Here is a 26,481-nt window from a genome sequence, read left to right as displayed (position 1 = left end):
AAACAGCGCTAGGACAAGGCAAAGTAATATTATCTACAGCTTATACAGTTCGTATTATAAGCAGATAACCTATGCAGGACTGAGCAGATTTATATCGAGCTATTTTAATAGAGGAAGGATGTAATAACAACCCTTGGGTGATAGATTACCCGCAGCTACTCCCCACCCCCTTGCACTTCCAGACTTCTCCACTTCGAGTTGAGCTCATTCTGAGATTTTCTATCCTTGCGAGCACAGCTCCAGCCATAACATGGACATAAGGACTCTAGCTCTGTTTTCCATTCTGCTGGGATCCCTCTGCCTTTCTGAGGGTAAGTGATTGGGGACTCTCTGGGTTTGTGGGGGAAGGTTTCGTGCATTTGGAGTGGAAAATACAACAGCTTTCTACATTCAGTAATTGTGTAACTTTACGAGAGGAGATTTCTAATAGGATATACCGTGCAGTATGTTACACATGTTACTCTGTCCAGCTTCACACCGCACGTACCAGACATGCTCCATGCCAGCCTACTTAGCCTCCTGGCAAGGAGCCGTTTCTCAAAACTATGGGTACAAAGGTATTTTACATCAGCTGGTCCGTGCCCACCACTCAAGCAATGCATTTAATCAGGCTGGACCTTCAGAGAACTGTGTATGCCCTCTGGCTGGCAGTCTGCTAAGAAATGCTTTGCAATGTGCTGTATGGAGCTGGTACTTACTGCCATCTATACCCTATACCAGCCCTTGCAGGCTAGACCTTTGCTATGAAAAGTACTCTGCCAGGCTTGTGTCTCTTAGAGCCACAGACTTAACCATGTGTTCTTAAAATTTCTCTCCATGTATTTGACTGCATCCAAACATTGCAATGTTTTCACTGTATGGGGGTCATTCTTCATGTGATTATCCAGACTTTGGATTCTAGCTCGGTAATCAGGTAATCAGTAGTAAAGTATTCAGTGGGCAGGAGCAGAACATGCTGCATCCAACCATTCTGCTTTATAGAAGCGCCAGTGCAGCGATTTGTTCTGAGGGCTAAGAGTGGTGCATCTGGGGGCTTTGGCTTGCCTGAAATATTGTCTGACTGACTGTGCAACTAGTAAAGTACGTTCTAGTTTTTAACTTCAGTTGCTTATATGTGATGCCTTTATTCTGCCCAACCAAGCTATTGGCTGCAGATCGGGGGATTTCTCCTTTTCCCTGTATAGTAGATCCTGTTGAAATTTCCTGTAATCTTTACATTTCCTATTTATCCCACTTAGTATTATGTTTGCCTGATACCATGTTGTCCCCTACCCACAGCCATGTTGCCTGCACTAAGAATACAGTGAGAGCCATGTGGGAGCCAGCCTGGTGGGCTGCATGAGTGGAGATGTGTGCCACTCAGTAGGGAAGAATGACAGGAGTGACCCCGTGTGATTGTCCTCAATTGCTTGTCCTACTCCGTTCCGTTTGACAACCCTTTGCCTCATAACGCTGCCCTACTCACTCACCTCTTTGCTATATTATTACGGGCTTTTATACTGCTCCAGCTCTCTTTTTATAGACACATCAGGTCTGCTACATGATTTTGTGGTGTGTAAATTACGCTGTGGTGAACTCAATGTAGCTGTTGTTCTGCTCATTGAGATGACAGACATTAAGAAATAAATATGTTCGGAGTCTTATTAATAATAATAATAATAATAATAATAATAATTAATTACAATAAAACCATTTTGCATACCAGTCAGTATCGTCTGACTTTGCTGTCCCTTATTCGTTTGATCAAGAGAACTGATAGATGTGCAGCTCAATTGTGACATTACTGTGGGTTCACACACACACACACACTCGCACGCAGATTGCGCACTGAGTGTCTGTAGTTCTGTTCTTGTACATCTTACAAATCACTACATGATGCCAGGGGACCTGCTGGGTACTCGGTGTAAGCAGAGTAGCAGTTACAAAGTTTGGTAAGAAATTGTAGTCGGAATTGTAGAGAGCATCCCCCAAACTACAGTCCTATACGAAACCTTTAGCTCCAGTAGTTAGACAAAACTATTTTTTAATGTGGATAACTATGGAAGCCTGCGTGTGCATTTATCTATACAGGAAAATAATTGCATGTGACACCTTGTGAGATAAATACGAACTCCTTAATTCGGCCAGTAGTCGCCATACCCTCAGGCAACTTGCCCTATATACCTGCATCTTTTGTCTCTGGCACCCCATTCAGCTTAACCTCCCCCAGCATTATTTGCGATGTTTTAGGGAGACCCATTTTAGCATAAAGATCTGTTTTGGGGCCTGAATACAGCAGCCTAATTACTGCAGATAACCCCTTGCCGACCATTACCATGAGAAAGCGCAGCAAAGAGGCCAAACAATATTAACATAGAGGCATAAAGGGCCCATCAGCCAAGGAGGGTGTGGGACAGTCTGCTGACTCCGCAGGACAACAGAGGGGCTGCCGATCCTATTCAGCTATCAGATGACCCGCCCTGTGGACTGGATTCTATCTATCACTGCTCAGCATCTGGGCACCCACCGCTGGGCAGCTCTGTCTTTCCCTTGGTGAGGCGGCCCACCAAAGGGTTAACACAGGCATTGTCTCACTAGTTATGATCGCTGAAACAAGGCTGCAAGGTGTGTGTGTGTGGTGGGGAGGGGTGCAAAGGAATAAATTAGCGCATCTCTACACATATGCTGATATACTGCACGACTGCTATGGAACTGCCATTGCCCCATAGAAAAAAACTAGTTTAAAAAGGGTGTTCAAAATATTAAATTTCATTACCCTATAGCTCTTTCCTGAAGATGCAGTCACAGCACAATCACTACTGCAATCATTGTTATGGCAAGTTGTTTTGTAGCCTAAAAGTATATTTAAAACTATATAAAAGTAAATAATAACATGAAAATATATTTATATTCAGTGTTTATGTGACTCCATAGAAATAAATTGTCCTTGTAGGAATGGTTCCAATGGACCTGGAATGAAGCAGCAGCAGCTTGACCTGTTTAAATGAATGTGCAGGTGGGGGACAGAATATATAGGCAGAAATACACCATTATAAGCTAATTTGTTACCCCCTATTAAGTCAGTAACTGTACAAATACAATTTTACTACACCTTCCCTTAACTTGATAATCATCAGAGTGAAATAGTTTAATACACTTTAAACTAAATAAGACAAGGTTTCATCATGCCATATGTGAACCAGTTTTGTTTTGGTATAGATTAAATTTGCCAGTACATCAAATAGCACTTTCTTTGTTTTCATCAGAAAGCTGGAAGAATTGGTAGGATCATTTGTTGGCAGAGCCTAAATACCAGAATGTCCAACAATTCTCATTTAAGGGACTATATCCTTAAAAATTGTGGGGTCTGGCTGTTCAGTACTGAAATGGCTTTCATCCTATTATGGGCTAAACTTCTGTACACAATGCGGTAATTGCCATTTTGTTGGTCTCGATAGTCTTACCTTGGAGTTTCCTTGTGGCATGCGTCCCCATATTTAGTCACAGTGAAAGGACACCGTCTCCATAATAAGCCTCTAAGATTGTGTTTCTGATTTGAATTAGTGATTTTTGTTTCTTTGCCCTGTAGCACTCCATGCAAAGGTTTAGCCAAGGTCTTGCTCACTGCATTCCTCACAGCTGATATATTATCCACCGCTTACCATGTATTTGTTTATATATCAAGTGGATGTTTACAGGGCTCTTGGTTTGCAGGGCTTTCTGGTTCTGGGTAATTCCATAGGTTAATCTTACTAATTGCAGGCCTGGATTGAATACCAACCACCCCTGTTCTTTATCTGTCTCCCATAACGAAAATGTATTCTATCTCAGACAACAGGACTGCAGCTGACAGACTACCAGCCAGGCATTAATTTTATTACCTTTACCCTATATTTTGTATCAGGTAGAAATTATGATAAATAGTATATGGTCATTTGCAGAAATATCCCTTTCCTCTCAATGCTGAAAACTATTTTTATGTTACCTCTTTGCAGTTCATTGCTATTTGCCCTTTACTGTTTCTCATAATTAAATCTGTGTAAGTATATATTTTCTTATGGGCAGTATTATTTGTCATTCATTTATATATTTATAAGAAGAATGTTTTTGTAGCACATTACAATAATATTTCTAGCCTTTGTATGGAGCCAGTGACACAATCATTTATCTGCGAGTTGTCTTCAGTATAGCTGACCAAATGCAATTTAACACTTTACCCAGTAATAACAGGTAAAACATACCTCTTGTGTGAGGACATAACTAGTAATGTTCAAAGAAATCCAACTTGCTGCTATTTGCATTTAGAGACATTCTTACTAGGAAACAATGGACTAGTGTTTTCTATTTATGACCTGTAGAGGTGCTTTTTCAATTGTCACCTAAATAAAGCAAAGTAACACAGTATGGCAGCCAGTACACACTTCAAACAAAAGTTATATAGTAATATGGAATCCTATTGTGCATAAAATGTATTTCTATTTGATAATGAAATCAAGCATTGATAAGGCACGATTACAACTGAGCTTTGTACCTTGCTCTTCCTGTGTCTAGATTATATGTATTATAAATGCCTAGTAATATTATATTATGGTATATTATTACCTCTATAGCTGGGTGTACAAGGCATGTTATCATCTAGCCTTGGAAGATTTACTTGTGGCTGTGGCTAACTGATATTGTATTATATCTTTTTAACTTATGAAAGCAGTCTCACTAGTGAGTCAGAAAATACACAGTCACGTCATACAATGATATAAGTGCCCTGAACGCAAACATTTCCCCATTTATATACACTAGCAAAGTCCTATACAGCTCTGGTTTACAATCTGTCTATAATTTAGTTTCCCATGTTTATCTAAAGCTGATGGTAGCACTAAGCTTGTTGTTTAAACTTTTCCACCATGTTCCCAATTCTAAGTTTTTACTTCAACATGTTACAGAAAAATTCTGCATATTCAGCACCCTGTAAATTGTGCAGAAACCTAGCTCTTGCTAAGAATAATACGAAAAAAAAAACCAGGTTGTTTAATTAGTCAGCTGGGATAACACTTTAATGATTTCCTGTTCATGAACAAATGTATAACGTCACACTGGCTATCTAAATTTGGGAAAAAAGATGTTGTTAATCCTACATATACAGTATACAATGTCTATCATCCAGCAACACTGCTATACTTAAAACACTTTCTGTTCTAGAAGTGTATTTCTAGTTGACCATTCTGAGTTTTTAGTCACCCAGGATGTCAAGTCTACTTATTCATCTGGTTCTAGTTAAAGGGACATTATGAGATATTTTTAGACAATAAATGTTTTGTATGGATGTTTTGTACTTTAGATTCCTGAGAGAACAGAGAGTTGCTTCTTTCAAATATTTTGCTCAGGAAAGTCAAACAATCATTGGCCATTGGTGGCCCCGATAAATATCAGATTGCCGATTGGAACACAAGAAAGTCCAGCAGTATCAGACTGACCTGCTAGGGCACTAGAATATGTTCTTTTTGAGATTTAGTATGAATACAAATACAGAAATGGTGACAATGGAGATGAAAATGGGGTTGTTACAGGATAAATAAAATATTAAAAATTTCTGGAAGGTGGTAAAGCCACAGTAAGCAGTAGCATAATTCAAAGTTACTGTGCCCTCACCTAAAATCATTTTAGGATCCCTGTGCCCTTAACCTTAGCAAGGATGATTTCAAATATGGATATTAAAAGTGGGCAGTATTGAGGACCCCCTTTAGGCCCTCTGTTGGGCCCCAGAAGCCACTGGTTTTGCTGCCTTCATTGTCATACCTTTGCCCTTAAGGAAAATGTTTTTTATATACAGGTTATTTTTATATCTAGGCATATGGTTTATACAGATTCAATTTATTCAAGGTGCTAATGTATTTTCTAATTGCCCCTTTGTAAATATTGGCAACTTCGATCTCATTATTTGCCTACAAGTGTTTAACACTTCTTTAAGAGCTGAACAAATATACTGGTGGTGCTATTATCGGGTTCATTTGCTCATATAGTTTACAAGCCATTCAGCTATGCTAAGAACAAATAGAGGAGGGAAAGTGCTTAAGGGAGAGAGTAGAGATAAAGAAGGATCTGAGAAGATAAAAGGCATAAAATAAAGAATGGAGGCCTCTTTGTAGTGCAAACACTGGAGCTACCTATACAAGTTCCAACCAAACATGATAACCATACTATAATCAAAGTGTTCTGTCCTGCTTTTGTTAAATTAGTAATATAAAACAACATGCATAATGTCATTTTTTATGTCCATTAAAATATATGAATAGAGAAAAAATGGGTGTTTTAGGAACAAGTTAACAACCACTTTAATACCTCTTAGAGCAGCGATGCAGAACTGCTCTCCACAAAGGCCACTAATGGTGAGAATATTGAACAATGCTGCTTGAACACAGGTGTGCTAGTCAGTGTATCTCAATCTTTTCAATTAACTGTCCGGGGTTCAAGCTGAGATTTCTTTGTAACAAGGACTGTTGGTGGCTCTTAAAGACCTTAGTCTGACCATAGTTAAACAGTAGGGAACTGACAGAAATATTACTTTTAAGTGCATAAACCATTACACTGCCTTTTAAATGGGTTATAATACCTGGGACAAGGCATATGCATCTGTAAGCTTCTGAACTAGTCTTTGATATATTTTTGTTGGCCCTGAGATCAGAGAAGATCTATAGGAGATAAGAAGACCTAGCATTCCAGTAGGAGCAGTAATGTTAAGGATGGCTGGAGGTGCGGTTATAAGGGCAAAGAGCACAGAACAGGAATCTGCCCTCCCCCTCTCAGGGCAGTTTTTACTTTTGCCTCAGCTTCTGTGATCTTATGCACTGGATGTTGCTAAGCACTTGGAAAAATGCTTAACAATAGAATTATGAATCCTCCTGCTTGTGGTATTCATATGCTGGATATTTGGTCATCTACCAAATGACTCTTCAGTGTCAAAGGATAAACTTAGATTTATGTATTATAATTATGACTAATGGGAAAGATCTGCATCTCCTTGCATCTGGATGGAGGGAGACTTCCTTTCAACATTTTAGTGATTGAAATACAACAGGACTATATTCAGTCAGATAAGCCAGCAGGGTCACCGAACTGTGGATTACTTTAAAGCAAAATGCCATCTTTTGTAAAATAATGTCAGCCAGTAAGACTGGCAATAGAACCCTTGACATTTGACCAGCTGCCAGATAGAGCAATCAGAAAGGTCAGAACAGTCTTGGACTTTTCAGACATGAGGCATGCAAAGAGCTTTGCCTTATGCAGCACAAATGCAGTGTTGGCAAAAAGATAGTCCCCATTAAACTTGGTGGGCATTATTTACATTGTATAATTGCATGTTTTTTAAAATACATATAAATACATATAAAATATAAAAATAACTTTTTTGTTTTACTATATTTTTTTTTTGGACTACAGTAAAGATAATAACTAATCACTATGGGTCTTTAAACGACAAATTAAAGCCAATAGCTGTATGTATGTATGTATGTATGTATGTATATTTGTATTTCTATAGTACTGCAAATACAACAATACATTAATGGAACAGATGGGGAGCAATACAATAAAACATATAAATACCAAATATAGCTATATTCAAATAATATCATCTTTTTTCATGCTATATTTTTTAAGAGTGTTAACCTATGTAGCAATATACAAAACATTAGAGGAGCTACCACTAAGCATAACATATAACATATGAATATGACAGTAGAGACCTACCAGGCTTAGCTATGCCTGTGTCTGACTCAGATGCACTGACCTGCATTTTTACCCTCCTCCCAGAGGCCCAATACATGACAAAACCCAAAGGAAGTTTTGCTGTGTTCCAGGCAACTAGTCGCTTGTGCTGTATACCCGAAAAGTGACCTCACTAAAACCCAAAAGTGGTATCACTCCAGGTGGTGGACAAGATTTTTTACTTTTAATTATTATAAAGGGGTCCTGACCCCACCCTACTTTCCTTGCAAGATGTCCACTGACTGCTGGCATGGTACCCTTTGTGAATTACCTAGCAACCTGACACAGGACATATAATTAGGTAAATAGGTTTGAACAGATTAACTCTTTTCCTGTTTATGTGATTAATAGATTATAAATACTTGGCTCTATTAATAATTAATTACATGCCTTTAGAATATTGAAACATTTATTACAAAACTTATAATACTGCTCTATTTTCTTAGCGTTATGTTTCATGCGTCTTGTACCATGATTATTGTGCTTTGACAGTGAACATAAGAGAGATGGACAGGTCTGTTACAGTTACCGTGCTCTCTATAAATGACACATGTTGACATGTCTACTATTTGGCAAATCATTGACTAACATCTCTTTATTGATGTTAACTTTCCCTCCAACTCATTAGCAGCTCAATTTACAAAGCAGCTGCAATCAAGTTTAATGAGGGCTGTTAGGTAGACAGGGCTCATGTATTCTCTGCACTAATTAATGCCACATTAGAGATCATTTCAAGGCATTCCACTCTGACATTATAACCAAAGAATTAACAGAAGTGATATATATATATATATTTAGGGGAAAGCAAATATAGGGAAAGAGAGAAATATTTATCTGTGTATGTTTGGGTTTTCTTCTTGAGGCCCAGCATAAGAATTGTCATAAATGAGACAAACATGGATATTTGGAGGGGGTTTTATGCTTAATAAACAAAGAGCAGCTTGCATGTTCTGACATACCTGGAACTTTTAATACATAAGTTGCCCAAAGACAACCAGACAACAATTACGGATTATGTCTTTCTCAATAGACAACCAATCATCCTGTGTCCAAGACAAAAATTTTCACCTGCAAATTAAAAATGCGAATAAGGGTCATTCAGAATTTGGTTGGGGATGTAACATCTATGTAAAACCTGAGGGTTTTATAGGGGCCTGAATGCAGATTCTTAGAGCAATTTACAGTACAAGGATCCTCCATATGATCCAGTCATTAGCCTGGGTGGACAAAAGTGTCAGGTTAACCAAATTTGCCCCACCGTTAAAACTCAGGCAAATATCCATTCATTAGGTGATTCTGTCCCAATAAGAGGATATATATATATATATATATATATATATATGAATGGCCAACTTTAAATTGAGAAGATACAAAAGAGAAATAAAACATGTGAAATAAATGGAATGCAGAAAACTGCATTAAATTTTGTGTCAAAAGTTAAAAATAACAACATTGTTGTTATGTATATGGGTGCATTTTTCAGATTTTGGTAGCTTATATTTTTGAAAGTTTATCTAGACAAATAGCACAACATCTGCAAGCTACCTTTCTCCATTTACTCATGATTAAATGAGTGGGTTAAATTGCAGTTCCAGAATTCCATTTGGAAACACTTTATTTTTTGGAAGACTTTGTTCATACTGATAAAAAAAAAATGCTTTCTATAAATGTTTGAGAAACTGAAGCTGCGGACACACATAGAGAACTCAGAACTCTTAATTCTGAGCCAGATCGCTAATGTGAAAACCTTTTTCATGAAAATAATGTGTTGTAACTCAAGTTTATTTTTAGGCCTGGACCCCCCACCAGCAGTACAACCAAGTGCAAGTAATTATTAAGTTTACAATGATTTTGCTCTAGGGAAGCTTTTGATTGACATATCAGGCTATTTAAACAACAGTCAAGCCAATGCATACTGCAGAATTTATGCAATAACCAATATTGCTTTGGTTAGTTGCTATGTCTTTTGCCAATACAAAAAGGAATAAGACAAGTATTTAGATGTCAGGCATGGGTTTTAATCATCTGAATATACTGTATGTTGTTAAGTCACTTTTCAACATTCAAATTGTATTTCAAGATAAAGCATTTTTTGTGTTGGGAGGGGGAGGGTGGAGTAAAAATTGCCTGCATGCTCCACATGTTAAGTTCTACTAAGGCAATAAGTTACGAATATTGCAAAAACATATTTCACCCAAGCATTTTAACCTGGGAATTCAACTGCTTCATTGTTGTTGTTGCTTATTATGGTTTTGTTTTTGTGGAGTAGTGGGTGAAACAATTCTGTTGTAGCCACAGCTTAGCTTCCTCTAGATTTATTTGTTGCCTGGGGTAAAAACCATTATTTAAAGTTGAATAACAGTGTAGCTAAGTGCAGGCTTATCTGATCTGTTATCTCATCTAATTACTTACACTACCCTCAAGAAAACACAACTGAGTGGCTCTACATTAATCTTAAAGTATTTCTTTACATAGAGAGCCCTACAAGGTTTTTTGGAATGCTCAGACTATAGTGTCCCTATCAACACTTAATACCTGAGCTAAATATTTGGATTTACTCATTACATTCAGTTTTGATTTAAGCATCAACTTCTTTGAACCTCTTGGATACATCATTCCCTGGAGATGAAATGTTAAAGATCTTGTGGTCAGACTATGGTATGAGAGTGGGTCTATCCTATATGAATCTATCTAGATTTTGTAGTCAGCCTATTGGATGACAGTGGGTCTATCATGAGAAGCAAGAATGGCTTTATCAATATTGGGCAACCATTTTGCTTAACTTAATGTGCTTTTGGGTTCTGCTATTTCTTCTGTGGCACCAGTTTGTTATGTCTGTATGTTAGTAAAGAGTGTTTAGATAAGACTGTTCTAATCTTTCCCAGGTGAAGGCACAGACTGCTGCTGCATAAAGGCCAGAGATAAAACTGAAATTGAAATAATTTTCACTCTATTTAATGGTTTGTGTTCAGTAAATAGTCCTGAGGTTGAAAATCTCCTAAACATAACACATTTCTATGTATACTGTGAACATATTTACCTTGATTAAGAGTTTCCCAAATATAATATTTTTTCAGTTTTTCATATTGCAAATGTGTGGCCACCTTTAGTTGTACTAAACAAGTCAAACTATCATCAGTCATTGGGCAACTGATGAAAAACTTGCTGGTTTCATGTAAAATTGAGAATTCTGGAAAAACAATACCACGCAATTCATATTGCTAAAACTGACAGCGTTTAACTCTGCATAGAATATGCCAGACGCTTTAACAACTGTCATGTTGACTTGCTCTGTTGTTAAATGGTCCAAATTGTACCAATAGCAGAGAGTGATTTGTTTAGCTTGAAAGATCTTTAGATAATGTAATAAACTATGGCAAGACACAGCAAGACTTGTTATGCCCAGTATGAACACTACAGAGTATTTCTTCCAACAAGATGTGGACATTTCTGCACGTAGGGTGTGGCCAACTATTTCCTTTGTTGCTGCTGCTATGTATATATGTTTCCAAAGACTAAATTTGTGGTTAATGCTTAAGTATAGCCCTAAAGATTCCTTGAAGCGCAACCTGAAGTTATGGTGCGGTTTGGGTCAAATAATTATTTGCTGCCTTAGATATCCCTGTAAATATAGCAGAGTGCTTTATGCGAAACCAGTTTGTTTATATAAACCTTCATTTATTTCATGACACAAGCCTTTGTGATATATTGTACCTGAAAGGGGGAATCTATACTTATACTATAACTATACTTATCCTATATCTATAGTCTGACAAATACTTATTTATGGTGTCCTTTATAGTAAAATAAGATAAGAATGTATTTGGAGTGTTGATTTATTTTATGGTTTTGCTTTTGGTAAGCTCACTGTGTTAAAAACCAAAAGTTAAAAATAAAAGCAAAGAGACTTACACAGACAGGTACAGTAGGACAATTTGTGGTGATATTATGATACTCTGTAATCTCTCTGGTTACAACATAGATTTCAAAGCCCAGTATTTGTCTTTAAATCCTACAGGAAAACCAGTCAGCTTGGTTTACCGATGTCCCTGCAGATACTTTGAAAGCAATGTGCCAAAAAGCAACATCAAACACCTGAAGATCCTTTCCACTAGCAACTGCTCCCTGCAAATTGTGTAAGTTCATCTTTTTCAATCATTCTGTACCAATAAATACATCTATTTACAGTATAAGTCTTCTGTGTTTGTGTGTATTTAAAACAGCCATATCGTTGACTTTAACAGAGCCTACCCTAAACATGTTCTCTTTAAAATATGCAGGTATGATCAAGTAACTATCTTCTTATCTATTTAAGAAAAAATAAATGTATGTTGATAAATTTGCATATATACACAGCAGACAGAAGAAAATAACATGCCATTGAATTAGGGCTTGCTGCTTTGTTGGTGGTTGATTCTAGCATGTGTATATTTGCAACAGCTGGAGTGTTGGGTTTGGCTGGTCCTACTCTTGTTAGTCTGGAAGCTGTGGAAAAAACCAGAAAGTGAGAGATGTAAAATCAATCATCTGTGATTTATTGTTTCTGTTTTCAAACTCAACAGGCAACTGAGTACAATCTTTCAGGACCTCTTTTCTGCTTCCTTCACCTGTCTCTTCATAACTCTCCACTATTCTTAAGAATGCCTCACAAATTTATAAAACAATAGTTCTCTCTTCTTATCTTCCATTAACAGGTATTAATATAAATGTATTACTGGCCATGCTTAACATTAGACTTTTGCAATATGTGCTATTGTAAGCTCTAACTAAATCAAGATCTAAGAACTTCTCTAACTGGTCCCCAGTTCTTTTGGTTTTCCTACTTTTGGGTTCTGAAAGCTGCATTGATTCTAAACATGTCCAGTCTTGCAACCATTATATTTATAGCAGGAGTGGCCAGGCTTGTGGGGGTCTACTTTTAGTAAAGATAATGCGGTTTCCCAGTTCTTGGCCCTGTTTGGTATATTAGTCTTAGATGTGTACATCTTCAGGAAAATAGAAATTGCTGTCTGTGGTTAATTGTGTTTGCTGTTTATTCTGTCTGTAAGACAGACTGTACGTTTGTACTGTTGCTTTCTTTAAATATTTTTGTTTGCAGCAAGAACCATAGAACCCTTTTCCCCAAAATATAATACTGTCACCCAAGCCCCTGCCCATTTCTTACTAATTCTTACCAACTCGAGATACTTATCATAAGTTTTTCTGTCCTTGGCAGGGCCCGCCTGAAACACAATGGTAAACAGATATGCCTGGACCCCAAGACTAAATGGATTCAGGAGTACCTGGAGAAAGCCCTGAACAAGTAAGCAGGCGAAAGCAGGAGTGCAGCTACCACCCCCGGCATGAAATGTGTTAAGACAAGTACTCCATGGGCACCCACATACCTTTCTCTTGGAATCCAGTAATGTATTTTGTGCCAAGCCTTATCACAATCCTAATGCTGCCTAGAGACTGAGGGAGCGTCTCTGTGACAAAGCAGAGGTGGTACTTGACACAATCAGTGTCCCTGAGGTGTCTCCAAATGCAGAGCAGCATCTCTGCTTCATTGCAGTGAAGGCTGCCATCTGTACCACTGATCAGCATATTCTTCTTTACTAAGGGTGCAATGAAACTTTCCATATTATAGCCTTTACTACAATTATGAAAGACCAATTGGGTCAAGTCTCTTGCTCTCTCTCTCTATATATATATATATATATATACAGGTATAGGACCCGTTATCCAGAATGCTAGGGACCAAGGGTATAAGGGATAAGGGGTCTTTCCGTAATTTGAATCTCCATACCTTAAGTCTGCTAAAAAATCAATAAAACATTAATTAAACCCAATAGGATTGTTTTGCATCCAATAAGGATTGATTATATCTTAGTTGGAATCAATTACAATGTACTGTTTTATTATTACAGAGAAAAAGGAAATCAGTTTTAAAATTCTGAATTATTTGATTAAAATGGAGTCTATGGGAGGCAGGCTTTCCATAATTCGGAGCTTTCTGGATAACGGGTTTCCGGATAAGGGGTCCGATACCTGTATATACATACATATCTCATTTATTTAATGTAACCTCATTTGCTTAATTCATTGTGATGTTGAGAAGACAGGGTGTATTATTCTCAACTGTCATTTAAATTAGAGTTTTACAATTCCATGGGCTATTGCTTAAAAGCAAAGCAGGTACATACTACAACTACAACAGGAAAAAAGGAGACATGCTGTAAAAAATACAGTGAGTAACCACCACCCACTGGCCTGAACATTTACTTGTTGATCTTTTTGCAAGGTCAGGATGAAAGCATTCATATTGTTCAAAAATTATATAATATTGGTTTTCTTTTAACATGCAGCTCCCAGTATGTACCAAGCCTTATTACCTGGTGGAGGTTATTCAGAGTATTCTCAAAAGGGGTTTTGATAAAATGAGCAATTGTCAAATAATGTCAGCGTTTGGGTTAAGAATTGTTTTCCTTCAATTTACAAATGAAGGATTTACAAATTTACAGATATAGTTATTTGCTCCCTGCCCCCAAAACTTACAATACAACTCAAGGCACCCAGCAAGGGATAACTGTACCTAAACAAAACAGTGAGTGGTGAGTGGTGGGCAGTGGGCTGTGCTCGGGGAAACAAAGAATTCCCAGCTGCATCATGTTTAAGTCTGTGGTTCACAGAAATCCACTCAGCATCTGGACTCTTTCTCTCACAGCAGCCTGCACAGCGACAACTGATTCCCAGCTGCCTGTAGGGTTCATGCGTATTTTCTTAACCTGCATCACAACATTGCTTCTCTTGCTAAGCCAGAACCTAACAGGCATTTGTTCTGTTGAAACCACAGAAAGTATACTGCTTAGTTATCTGAGGCCACTGTTAAAATACAGGAAGAGTGCTCGTTTAGTAATGTGAATGTTAAACTTAACACCAAAGCTCTGTATGACAGTTTCTTTAGCACTTCATTTTTCTTTATTTTACCCCTTTAATTCACCAGATCCCTTCCTTCCAAGGCCTTCCCATCTATTCCGGTTAGAATTCACACAGCAGCTGCATGTGAATGAAAATATGTAAGCCAAATATTTATAGTTATCTTATAGTTTATAGTTATACGAATTTGGATTTTAGTTGTTATACATGCACTGCATGTTTTGGTACTAAAAAATGTAGCAGGCAAAACACCCAAAATTTCTTTATGTGTTGTTGCCATCTGTGTGCCAGAGAACAAATATAAACACATCTTTTCCTGCCTCTCAGAATACAGAGCAGCAAGTAAAGTAAATAATATGCATTTTCATACTGGTCATGATGAAAGTATATCCATTGCTTGCACACAATTCAGTACCAATGTTGGATTATTGAGTTTCAGATGGCAGCACACAGTACAATCCCTTGTGTCTTTCCCAGCCATGAGCAGTTTGACCACACAAGTGGATGGCAACAACAGACTGGATTTTCTTTCCAGTCTGACTAATTGCAGTCTAATGGGGTTTCACGACACTCTGCCAGAGGGGCCCAAACATAGAATTTTTCTTTGCAGATTTGCCTGACTATATTTGCTTGTGCATGGCCAGAATTCAATAAGAAAACAGCAATATGTCCATTGATTAGAAACAAAACCTCAAAATAAAACTAACAGAAGTTAGAATTACTGATCTAGTTCAGTTAGAAAGACGTCAGACATCTGAAATCAATTCTTGCAAATACCCAGAATGGCAACCATTACAGAGCAGTAAATGTATTATTTGCTTATTCAAGGTAGAACTGTAAAAGGAGCAGATTTATGGCCTATCTCCTAACTGGAGAATGAAGGTTCTACCATTTCACATCCTGGAGATGCTCTTTAGCCTTTAAAATGCTTATTCATGTAAAGATTGTGAAAACTGATTTTTTGTTTGCAATGTCTCTCAGAATCCAACAATGTGGATATCTGGCTGATTGGTTGCATTTTTTCCCAAATGTTGACAAGAACACATGTATTACTTTTTGGAATCCATTGCATGGGTTAAATAAATAGGAAACGAGAGAAATGTCAGAAACAGGTTTTCCATCAACCCTGGTGCCTTATATATGAAAGATTTGTAGCCCTAGATTGGAATTGGAATTAAGTTTTTTTTCCCTCAATATTTTGCAGTCTTGGGAATGAACTCATTTAAATAGGTTGCCTGTGTTAAAGTAGAAATAGTTTCAAACATTGTGTAATGCACTATTTAGTAAATATGCATTTTTTGCATCTGCTGCCACCACCTGCAGGCTACATGTTGCATAAATGAGTAAACCTAGGAAAAAGGTTAGTGGGAATGAATGAACATCTGGTTAGCCTCTCTGGGCTGACACACACCCCCTCGTTTTTTTTACCATTCCCCTATTAAAAATAAATCCTGTGAAGCCCAGTGGAATTCCGCTCCTCCCATTCAGTGTAGCAGGACCCTCTGTGCTTTGTGTTCATTTCAGCCCTTGACCTGCTTACAGGATGTGAGTTTACTCCTGTGCAAGAGGTCTTTTTAATTAAAGATAGCAACCCTCACAGATCTGAACACATGAGTTGCCCCAGAGGTACCTCTGAGGGTCAACTACGGACCAAATACCGATTGAGAATATTCGCCCCTTCTTAGTGGAATATGAAAACTTTGCGTGCCTACTAAATAAAAAAATAATTCAAATTCATGTGAACAAGAAATGCTAAAAGTCTGGCTTTTTAAATGTGTGATTTTCAATTCAGTATCTTTCTATTGGTTTCGTCTAAAAACAGGATTAGTGATGGGCGAAATGTTTCGCCAGGTATGGATTTGCGGCGAATTTCCGCATTTAGCTGGATTGTTTCACGAAACAGATGAAAAAATTTGCTGCGGAAAAATTTGCTGCACATCCAAAAATTGTCGCGGGCGTCAAAAGAATAGCCGCGGGCGACAAAAAATAGCTGGGTGACAAAAAATAGCTGGGCGACAAAAGAATAGTCGTGGGCGACACTTTTTTTTGACGTGCAGCATTTTGATTCGCGAATTTTTTGGCGAAGCGAAACGGGACAGATTCGCTCATCAATAAACAGGACTGTAGCGTAAGCTTAATTTAAGTGATGATAAATTTAGCTTTATTAATTACACCTAGTTCTGGCAGTGCCACAGCTACAAACCTGTGCATGCAAACTTACAGAGGGCATCTATGAGCAAAAATTAGGTACATACCTAGGAGACACGTGTGTTCATACCTAGGGGCACATATGTTCTTCCCAGGTAAGGGAAAACACAAGGGATATTTGTATTTCTTCTTCCATAGCAATGTAGGCCATAGTGCTAGAAATTTAGTTACCGTTGCAACTTTTTCACACTGAAATAATTAAAATCCAATCACCTCAGCACTTAACCTTTTTCTGCCAGGGTCACTGGGATTACCAAGTTTAAAACTGAAATTAGCAGCTGTCATTTCGATCCACTCAACTGCATCACATGAACTTCCAAAAAGGTCTTGTATAGATCACTCAAATGCCACGAGTGTGGAGATACTTGACTTTGGGCTAATGAACCAGCAAGACTACTTACCCATAAAGGGGTATCTATGAAATATACCATTATATACATAAAATACACCAACTTCTATTTAAAAGCATTAAATACATTTTACATTTTATTACAGCATTAGTTGTCTACCTGAAATACTATGTAGATCAGTTCATTCTCAAACCTTGTTCTTAAATTCCACTAGAAATAAATTATTTCCCGATATCGTCACAACAGTACAGGGAAATGATTGAGTGAATGTGTAATTGTTGTGACAGTTTCCCTTTTTCACTGTGTGGAACTCATGAAAACTTCTGTTATTGGGATTCCCTGAGGACAGGTTTGAAAAAATACTCTACTAGATAAGCAATCCCTGTAACTCATAAAATATTTACAGTCAAAGGAAATCTCACATCTAGGTTTATGCAGTTAGAAGTCATATTCTTATTCTGTACTGCAAGCTGAAATATTGAGCAGGGTTAAAAGTTGATGTAGTCCTTCAGATGGGTTTCTCTCTAGCTGTGCAAGTTTTGAGGACCTTGCTTTGTAGGCTGAAAACCCAAAATTTTATACTTATTAGGACCCAAGACCATCATAGTCTTTGTGTTACATAATATTTTGATTATTATTTTTTAAACAAAGTATTTTGAATAATCTACCTATCAGGTTCAAGACATTGAACAATGTTTTAGGAATCCAAGATTAATCACAGGTCAGTAGGTACATCCTCTCTCCCATATGTGGTATGAATAGTTCTTACAGGAGAAAATGTTGTGGGAAATCTGTAATATATGAAAATCCGTATTGTGCTCTTTTCTGGCCACTATGCAGAGTCAGTTTGTAGAAGTAAATGTAATAACTGAATTTTACAGATATTGGAATGAACATTTACATAAACTCTTTCTGTGTACATTAAAACATTTTTATATGCCCAAAAGAATTTCTATTTTACAAATAAAAGTATTTAATAGTGCCTTAGATTACATGACCCCGTCATCCACATAAAAGCTTTTGCTTCTTACTAATAATGACTCCTGCAATTATAAAAGCATGAGTGGAAGGACTGTTCCAAGTGTGATAAATTCTGTGAGATCAGATTTGAATAGCAATGGGGTTCTTAATGATTAATACCATTTGTAGCTCATGTCCTCTTCCGAATGATGGTTCCCATCCTATGTTCTAAATATCTCTAAAGGCATTAAAGAAAGGAAAAAAAATTACAATTATGTATTAACATGTGTTGTATATAAACAGATATACAATCTCAAAAAATTTGGAAGCTGATGGTTAGCTTAAAAAACTTGGCTACCTAACTTGTGTTTTTTCTTTTTTTTATTGGAAACAATGGTTTTTTTTATAGCCTACAATACATTAAAGTGATTCAGGCACCCAGAAAGCTTAAAAAAAATCTTTCCTAATAAGAGAGTGATTAACTTGGGCGGGCATCCTGGAGACCCTTGTGGATTGGTATTGAAATGTGCCTTTATTTCTGCATGAACAATACTGTGGAAGGCACCAAAAAAACAACATTCTGTCAATGAAATACTGAATTTATGTATCTAATATGAAATGCTTGTAGTTTAGTTTTATCATACTGCTCCCGGATAAAGGGGTATATTTTATTTGTCAGTTTGTTTTTTATGTAAATAGATATTATCTTTGTTTATCAGAGTATTCAACCTATGTTTAATATGTTATATATTTTTCTATTTGTATGGTATGAAAAAAAAAACTTTTTATACTTTGTTTCAGCAATAAAATGCTTTTTTTATTTTTCCTCTTGCCTCATACTTGAAAACTTTTGCTTGTCATTTAACCCTCTCATCATTTTGCCATCAATAGCGAATAATCCCTTTTTTCTCTCCATGTCATGCATGATCCAAATGTATCTATTGCTTTTGTTTCTGTTGTTATACAAGAACTTGCTTTTGTGCACAATAATATATTAAAGAAGTCTGAAATCACCAAGATATACACCAATATACAAATTTCAGAAGTCTGGTGTGTGACAGGCGAAGCTCTGTTTATTAGAACTAAAGGCCAACAGGGCCTTTTGTCTATTGTGCTTAATCACCTCCAGCAAGGGTAACCTTCCTACCATGATAAATGTAAATTGATGGTGGTAAAACATATGCATTTCATGCTAACCTGAACTTGGCTCCCAAGGTAACTATGGGCTACTGTGCACATATTTTAGCACCAGTGATTTACATAAATCCTGGCAGGAAGGGAACTTTGGACATTGTATCATCCACATTGGAGGAGATTAAGAGTGGGCCCCCTCTGCCATTATCTTCACTGAAATAAAACGCCTAGCATCCCCAACAGCATACAAATAGTTTGAATATACAACACAAAATTCAGTCACATGGTCTTTAAGCAAATATTTTGTCATATATATTGCGGTATTGAATGTGGAAGACCTTTATAATTGTGCTGTTTATATCAGGCAGCATAGGTATGCCCTAAATTTACACTGAATTCACTTTCTACTCCTACATGAGAAAAATCTCATGAAAAATCACTTTTAAACATGCACCTTAATTCAATTGACAAATGGTTTCAAAGAAAATGTTGTTATAACAAATGTGCAAATTCATCAAACCAGTGGTGTAAGCGCCTGTCATCGTCTCACCACACTTCTCCCTTTTGCTTTGGATCAACACACAAATGCTTTTTCTCTTATTTAAAGGGATTTTTCATACCGGTACTGGCTTAACATTAATGCTGTTTGGAAAACTATGAGGTTCAGAGACTTTTCCTATAGGACAGATCAATAGCAGCAGGTTGCTATTTCTATATGGAGTGAGGTCATAGGGGAGAATTCATCATTAAACTGAAGGTTTAAGACAAAATACCATACATACAAGTATATAGAAACTCCGATATGGGGTATTGTATGAAGCTTAAAGTGGGACTACAAAAATGCCTTATCACCGGTGTGAAAGTTCCCATTAAATCATACTTCCTTGATTTTCCTAAGCTTGAAAAATCACTGCAATTTCATATATAAGGATCTAATATATTTTCAGCATTATCACACCCCTTCTATTTCTGTGACAAGTAATTGCTGTGTTGCTACCATGTGGCCTTTGTATATTGCCTCTAATTTAGGTTTATTTTACTATTATAAAACCTCTGTATAAGTATCATAAAAAGTCATATTGCTATTATTAACCAATTTCGTTACTGTTACCCATCAGTTATTTGAAATGTAATGTCATCATTGCTGCTGGTGGAAGATTACACAAACTGAAAATAATTCCTTGAACACCAACTAATGGCTCATAAACTAATGGGGGACTGGAGGTAAAAAGTCTGTAGTAATCAGCTTTATGCATTTGTATTTTTTTGTAGTTGACCACCTTGTGGTCCTTTTAGTGTGCATAGTGGACACCTATTTAAGTCCAGTGCACATTTTTTCTAGGGTAGTTCTACATTCCTATTCAATTATTTATCATCATTTATAAGTTTTATTTACTATGCTTACTTAACCATACAGCATGTGCATTGCTTCTGTGTTAAACCTACACAGTTTACAAATCAGTTTATATTTATAATTTCAAGTTTCCATATAACTGCTTTAGTTTTTATATTTTCTTTAACTTGCATGGTTATGCTCTCTGTGAAAGAAAAGCCTTCAAGCAGACATTTTTTTTTTATAGGTAAATGAGAACGATTTCTGCAAAACTATTCAACCAAGTCTTTTAAATCAGTCAGCTTTTGCAGAATGTTTTTGGAGAATTTTATGAATTATTTTCCCTTTGATAGTATTACAGACAGAAATATTGAACATTTCGTCAGCTGATGTTACAATATATTTGTATTTCGAGTTATGTTATGAGATGTGTTAAAACTATATAAATATACATTTTACTAAAATTTCACTAATTTAAAAAAAAAAAAAAAAAAAAAAAAAGGTTGCAGGTTGTGGCTCACTACAGCATCCAATTAAATGGCCCAGTCCATTCTCCCACTATCAACTGTTTGGATTTTTTCATGGAGCTGTTAGCTTATAACTAGGTACTTTAATCTGCAGCAACCAAAGCTGCAATTATATCTCAGATAGCAAACAAAGTTACCCCTAAAATATAGGCCACCGGCTATCAAACTGGGCTCTTGGGAGCATGTAGGAGAAAAAAATATATACTCCCCCAATTGCATTGTAACTGGTCTCGAAGCTGGGCCCTCCCATTACATTGTACCCCTCCGGAGGGTTCAGACATACAGTTGAAACCCACTGTACTAGACGTTGCTACGGTTCAACGCAGAAAGAACAAAAAAGTAAAACATATATACACAGTATTTGTCCCTATAGTATTTTTTTTAAAAAGTAAGGCTAACAGGTACACAATACTTGTATAACTGGAAAGAACACAATAACATATAGACCAACTAAAGTTAGTGCAGTTTTGTTGCTGTTCAGAAATGTTGCAAATCAATAAAGGTTAGTGTGTGCCATTGTGACATATAAAGCATACTAAAGGAAACTTGCAGGGGTGGTATAGGGCCATACCTCCCAACATTTTGAAAATGGAAAGGGGGACAAAAAGAAATGGCGTGCATAGCGAATTTATTTTGACCACGCCTGTTTTTGCAACCACACCCCCTAAATACCACTCCCATTTTGACTAAATTTGGCAGGTTATTTAAAGTTTGAACACATTTCTGGGGGTTTTGTATCTTGTGTTATGTGTTATTACAGTTTAGTTAAAAAAGCTGAAATTGCCCTTTAAGCTGCAAGTCTCAGTTCCCCCAAGAGACGTGGTTAGCTTATTAGTTACAATTGTATCTAAGTGCTGGTGTGGCTCGTTAAGATTTCTGGGCTCTCTGCCAAAAGCCCACTTATTTAATTAAATGTGAGAAACAATGTGCAGGTGAAGCTTGTTTAACTTTTGGCTCTCTGCCAAAAGCTACTTTCTTCATTAAATTTGTACCTTTTTTAGCTTCAGTGCAGGAGATCAAAGGGAAATGAGGGACCTTTCAGTAAGAATCCGGGACTGCCGGTTGAGCTGTCAAAAGAGGGGCTGTCCCGTGAAAACCGGGAGAGTTGGGAGCTATGTGGGGCCCGAGTCATAAGCTGTTATACCAAATGTACTGGGCTGTTGGGACACCATGGTTCATTTGGCCTGAGGATTATTGCCCTGCTTTTGTTGGTGGTCATTATCATGTGGCATCATTATACAGACATCTAATAGCAGTAGCAAATAACTGTAAGGAGCTAAACAAGAAGGCAGGCTTGGGGGAAAGGGCATTAAACTGGCAAATCTTATTTAAACGTATGAAATCAAATGTATTTTTCCTTCAAACATTTTCAAGTATATTTATCCAGAATGCACCTTCTAAACACACACAATTTACTTTCAAATCTTGCCATGTGGGTGTTTTCACACAGTTATTTTATTCACTACAACTTAATAAGGGGCATATTTATCAAAATGTGAGTTTAGAGCTTAATACATAAAAACTCATCCACATTCTATTAATTCCTATTGGATTTTTAGAGGTGTATTTATCAAATGGTGAGTTTTAACTTTCACCTATGGATAAATATGCTTCTAAAAATCCCTTAGGAATAAATAGAATGTTAGTGAGGGTGAGTTTTTATGTATTTTTACTTTAGCTCTAAACTCACATTTTGATAAATCTTCCCCTTAATGGAATACTGTCATGGGGAAATGCATCATCTCCAGCAGAATCCTGCTTTGAAATCTGTTTTTCAAAAAGTGTACCTTAAAAATCCTGACAGTATCCCTTTAACACTCCTTAATAATACTGGATATATAATGAATTGCATGTCGCCATTACATTTTATGGCCAATTGTGCAACATTTTCTAGGGGGGGTTAGTTCTGAGCTAGACCCAAATACAAGCAGTCTAATCAGGTTATAATATTTTCCTAAAATATAAGTATGTAATAGTCTTTGGCTGGTTGGGGACCATACAAATTCCTTAAAGGACTTTGAAGGCCTTGTTATACAGCACTAAAGAATAGTGCAAAATGTATCTCTATATGCCATTTTAATTCATGTCACAAGATAAAAGATGTACTGTATATATACAAAAAGGGGGGTTGTGGGAGCACTCCAAACTAAAAATAAAATAAAAATATATACAGTGGAAGTGAAACTGATCTGGCCAATTAGCTACAAGCATATGAAAAAGACAGTATTTATCAGCTATGCAGTATCTATGCAAGAGCATATACTTTAAAAACAGAGTTCTTAGTTGCAAAGTTATGATCATAAAATTGTCAAGCCACCATACCTCTTCAAGGTAAAGTGGAGTACACCCGTCACCAAAATTACAGCCCTGGGTGCAGGTCAAAAAATAGACATAGAGAGAAAGAGTACCGCACACTCAGGGACTTGGTGCAAAAGAAAAAAAAGTTTATTGAAAAAACTCCAGGGACAAACCACGTCCCTGAAGAAGAGTTCTGTTTGTACTCGAAACGTTGGAGTTTTTTCAATAAACTTTTTTTCTTTTGCACCAAGTCCCTGTGTGTGCGGTACTCACTCTCACTCTATATATATATCATTGTACAAAGTGGTCTGCAGAACTGTGCCTAATCTTAAGACCTGGTCCGGAAACACAGACATTTTATATAGAAGAACACAAAGATCCAGACTTTATATAACAGCAAAAAAAGAAATTTCTTTACTTCACCATGCAGGTTAGTTACAGTGTTTCGAGGCTTCTGCCTCTTTATTAAGTACCAAATATAAATAGGGGTAAGCTTGTCAGCCACACCCCCAAAAAAGTACATGGTGCAAAAAGGAACATTTCACATTATAATGTATACATGTTCACGGGTTTCCTCCCAAAAATTATTAGATATACAAAAAGTAACATGTGGGTATATATATATATATATATATATATACACACATTTCCTTTGTAAAAACAGAAAACTAAATAAAGAAATAGAAATCATATTCTTTATTGAGCCCCCATGGGTGCAATGTTTGCAAAGTGTGAATCCAAAATTTTTCTCTTCTCTGGAGCTGTAAGAGTCTGTTGCGCCCCGGCGAGTTGTGCAAAAATGTGCTGTGCAAAATCCGCACAGACACTTGAGTAAATAGACTACATGTATAATGACTCTTTATTTTAAACCTGCATCCTGAATAGGGATAAGTAAATGAATCTGTATGTATTACACTGGAACACTGATTACATCGACCACAGGGATACATATTATTTAGATGAGTACCCAGCTCTTACCAATCTGTCACGTAGGTTAGGGGGATGTCTATAACACAGCAAAGGTGGTGCCTTAAATTCAGAAATGTCAGGATATGCCCTATGTAAAAGGGGGCAATGTTTTGTTTATAATCTGATGAATCTTATGCATGCTAAGATGATATGTACAGTATGCACAAAAGGTATTCTAGTCTGTTTAGTAACCTAATGGTTCCATGATATGGGCTTCTCATTTATGACATCCCCTTGTCTAACAACCTGGATGGATATCCCCTTTGTACAAACTTTGGATGTCATCTCATCCAACTGTATGGTCAGTCTTTCTTCATTTGACTATACGTTTTACATGGAGGAGCTGGGACCAAGGAAGAGAGGAAACATTAACCCTAGGATGTGCACAAACTACAATAAATGATTGCAATCTGTGGGTTTTACATATCAAGTCAGTAAACGCCCACCTTCACGGTAAACTTTAGTGTCCAAAAAGGTACCAGATTCAGTACTATATGTAAGTGTAAAACTAATTTATGGAACACAGTCTTCTAGATAATCCTTAAATACCAACAAGGATTCAGTTTCACCACCCAACACCACCAACAAATAATCAATATAACGTCACCACTTAAGACTGTGCCATGGGAACTGCCTTAAATGGTGATGTTATATCGGGGGGAAGAGGGTAACAGATTCTTTCAGCTCCAGAGAAGAGAAAAATTGTGCAAACATTGCACCCAGGGGGGCTGAATAAAGAATATGATATTTGCAAAAGTAAAGTATTCTGTGAAAAGCCCAGGTACATTTGTTATCTTATTTGTAATCATATGTGTATTGATAATACCATAGGTGAGCTTGTAAATAAGGACAACTGTATCATTGCCATTGATCAGTTTAAATTACTATGCTGCTGCCAGGTATGGCTGCTTGCAGGATAATAGCAGCATATAGCAAAAGGCAGAAAAGATTTACAGAATCCTGTCATTAGCTCATATTTGCCTTTGATGAGGCTGCATTTTTAAGTCCAAGTTTTCAGTACAGAATCGGCTAGAGTCGGCATCCAGCTTCTCTGAACTCCACTCAACTGCTACTCCATGGAAAACTCCATCCAGCAGGAATTCATCTGGACTCTGACCAGGGACACAGATGCAGCCAATTTAAAGGAGGAGGACAGAGTGTTTTTTTTCAGAATCTGAACCTCTCTTGAGAGAGGTCACCCCAAAATGATTCCCTTTTCGTCAGGGAAGAGGAGGTGGCTTTGGAATGTGAGGTTTACTAAGTACTTGGCACAAAGTATATTTGTTACAGGTAAAAAAAAGCCTACATTTGGGACAGCTTGAGTGGATCTGTCACACAGAGTTTTTCTGTCCAGATGATAATTTTCATTTATATAAATTAATCACATAACAATGCTTCACAGGCAAACATTTGTCCCACCCATATTTTAGTGCTTAAAAATCCTATTCATTTATTTGAACTTACTTTACAGCTAAAGTCAGGAGATTTGTCAACATTTGGTGGTTGTGGATTTTCTAAGCAAAAAATGCCAGCAAAAACTATGGAAATGCCATTTAATCACTTAATCAATAGGACAACCATGGCGGACTTGTATAACTGTTATTAAGGCAATAATATTGCAGGGATATCAGTAATTGGTATAGTTGTTCAAAAAAGAAATTTAAATATGAAAAGTTTAGGTGTTATCCCAGCATTTCTCTTCTGATAAAAGCTTAAATTAAAACTAAAACATATTTGTTTTATATTCCATATATCTTTTGCTTCCTTGCATATTGTATTTGTATAGCTACCTATTGAACATTTGTGACTAGCATATTTTCTGTGCATTTATTACAGGATTATTAATACATAATGGCAATACTGTTGGGACCATTTGGTGCACTCTTCAAGCTGATCAATGTTTAAATCTTTGTAACATATACCGTAAAATGTTCTTCTCTAAGCAATTTTTTACATTATCTATTATAAGTGCATTTTTGACTGCTAATACCAGGCTTTTGGCTCAACTGAGAGTTAGCATTGCTAGGGTTAACTGAATACAAGATAT

At 36.8% G+C, this 26,481-nt stretch overlaps 1 protein-coding gene across 1 annotated transcript in view; it reads left to right on the top strand.

Annotated features, from left to right (window-relative positions):
• The first annotated feature begins 224 nt into the window (after nucleotides 1-224).
• Nucleotides 225-26,481, top strand: part of cxcl12 (C-X-C motif chemokine ligand 12) — a 48,546-nt gene continuing 22,289 nt past the window's right edge. Inside the window, exons 1-3 of the mRNA NM_001015764.1 lie at nucleotides 225-311; nucleotides 11,759-11,876; nucleotides 12,956-13,042. Coding sequence (NP_001015764.1) covers nucleotides 251-311; nucleotides 11,759-11,876; nucleotides 12,956-13,042 — 266 coding nt within the window. The 5' untranslated portion in view covers nucleotides 225-250. The remainder of the gene's footprint in view (nucleotides 312-11,758; nucleotides 11,877-12,955; nucleotides 13,043-26,481) is intronic.

The sequence above is a fragment of the Xenopus tropicalis genome, chromosome 7 (genome assembly GCF_000004195.4).
Source record: "Xenopus tropicalis strain Nigerian chromosome 7, UCB_Xtro_10.0, whole genome shotgun sequence".
Lineage (NCBI taxonomy): Eukaryota > Metazoa > Chordata > Amphibia > Anura > Pipidae > Xenopus > Xenopus tropicalis.
The sequence above is the reverse complement of the archived record's forward strand: the minus strand, read 5'-3'. Positions and strand labels throughout refer to the sequence as shown.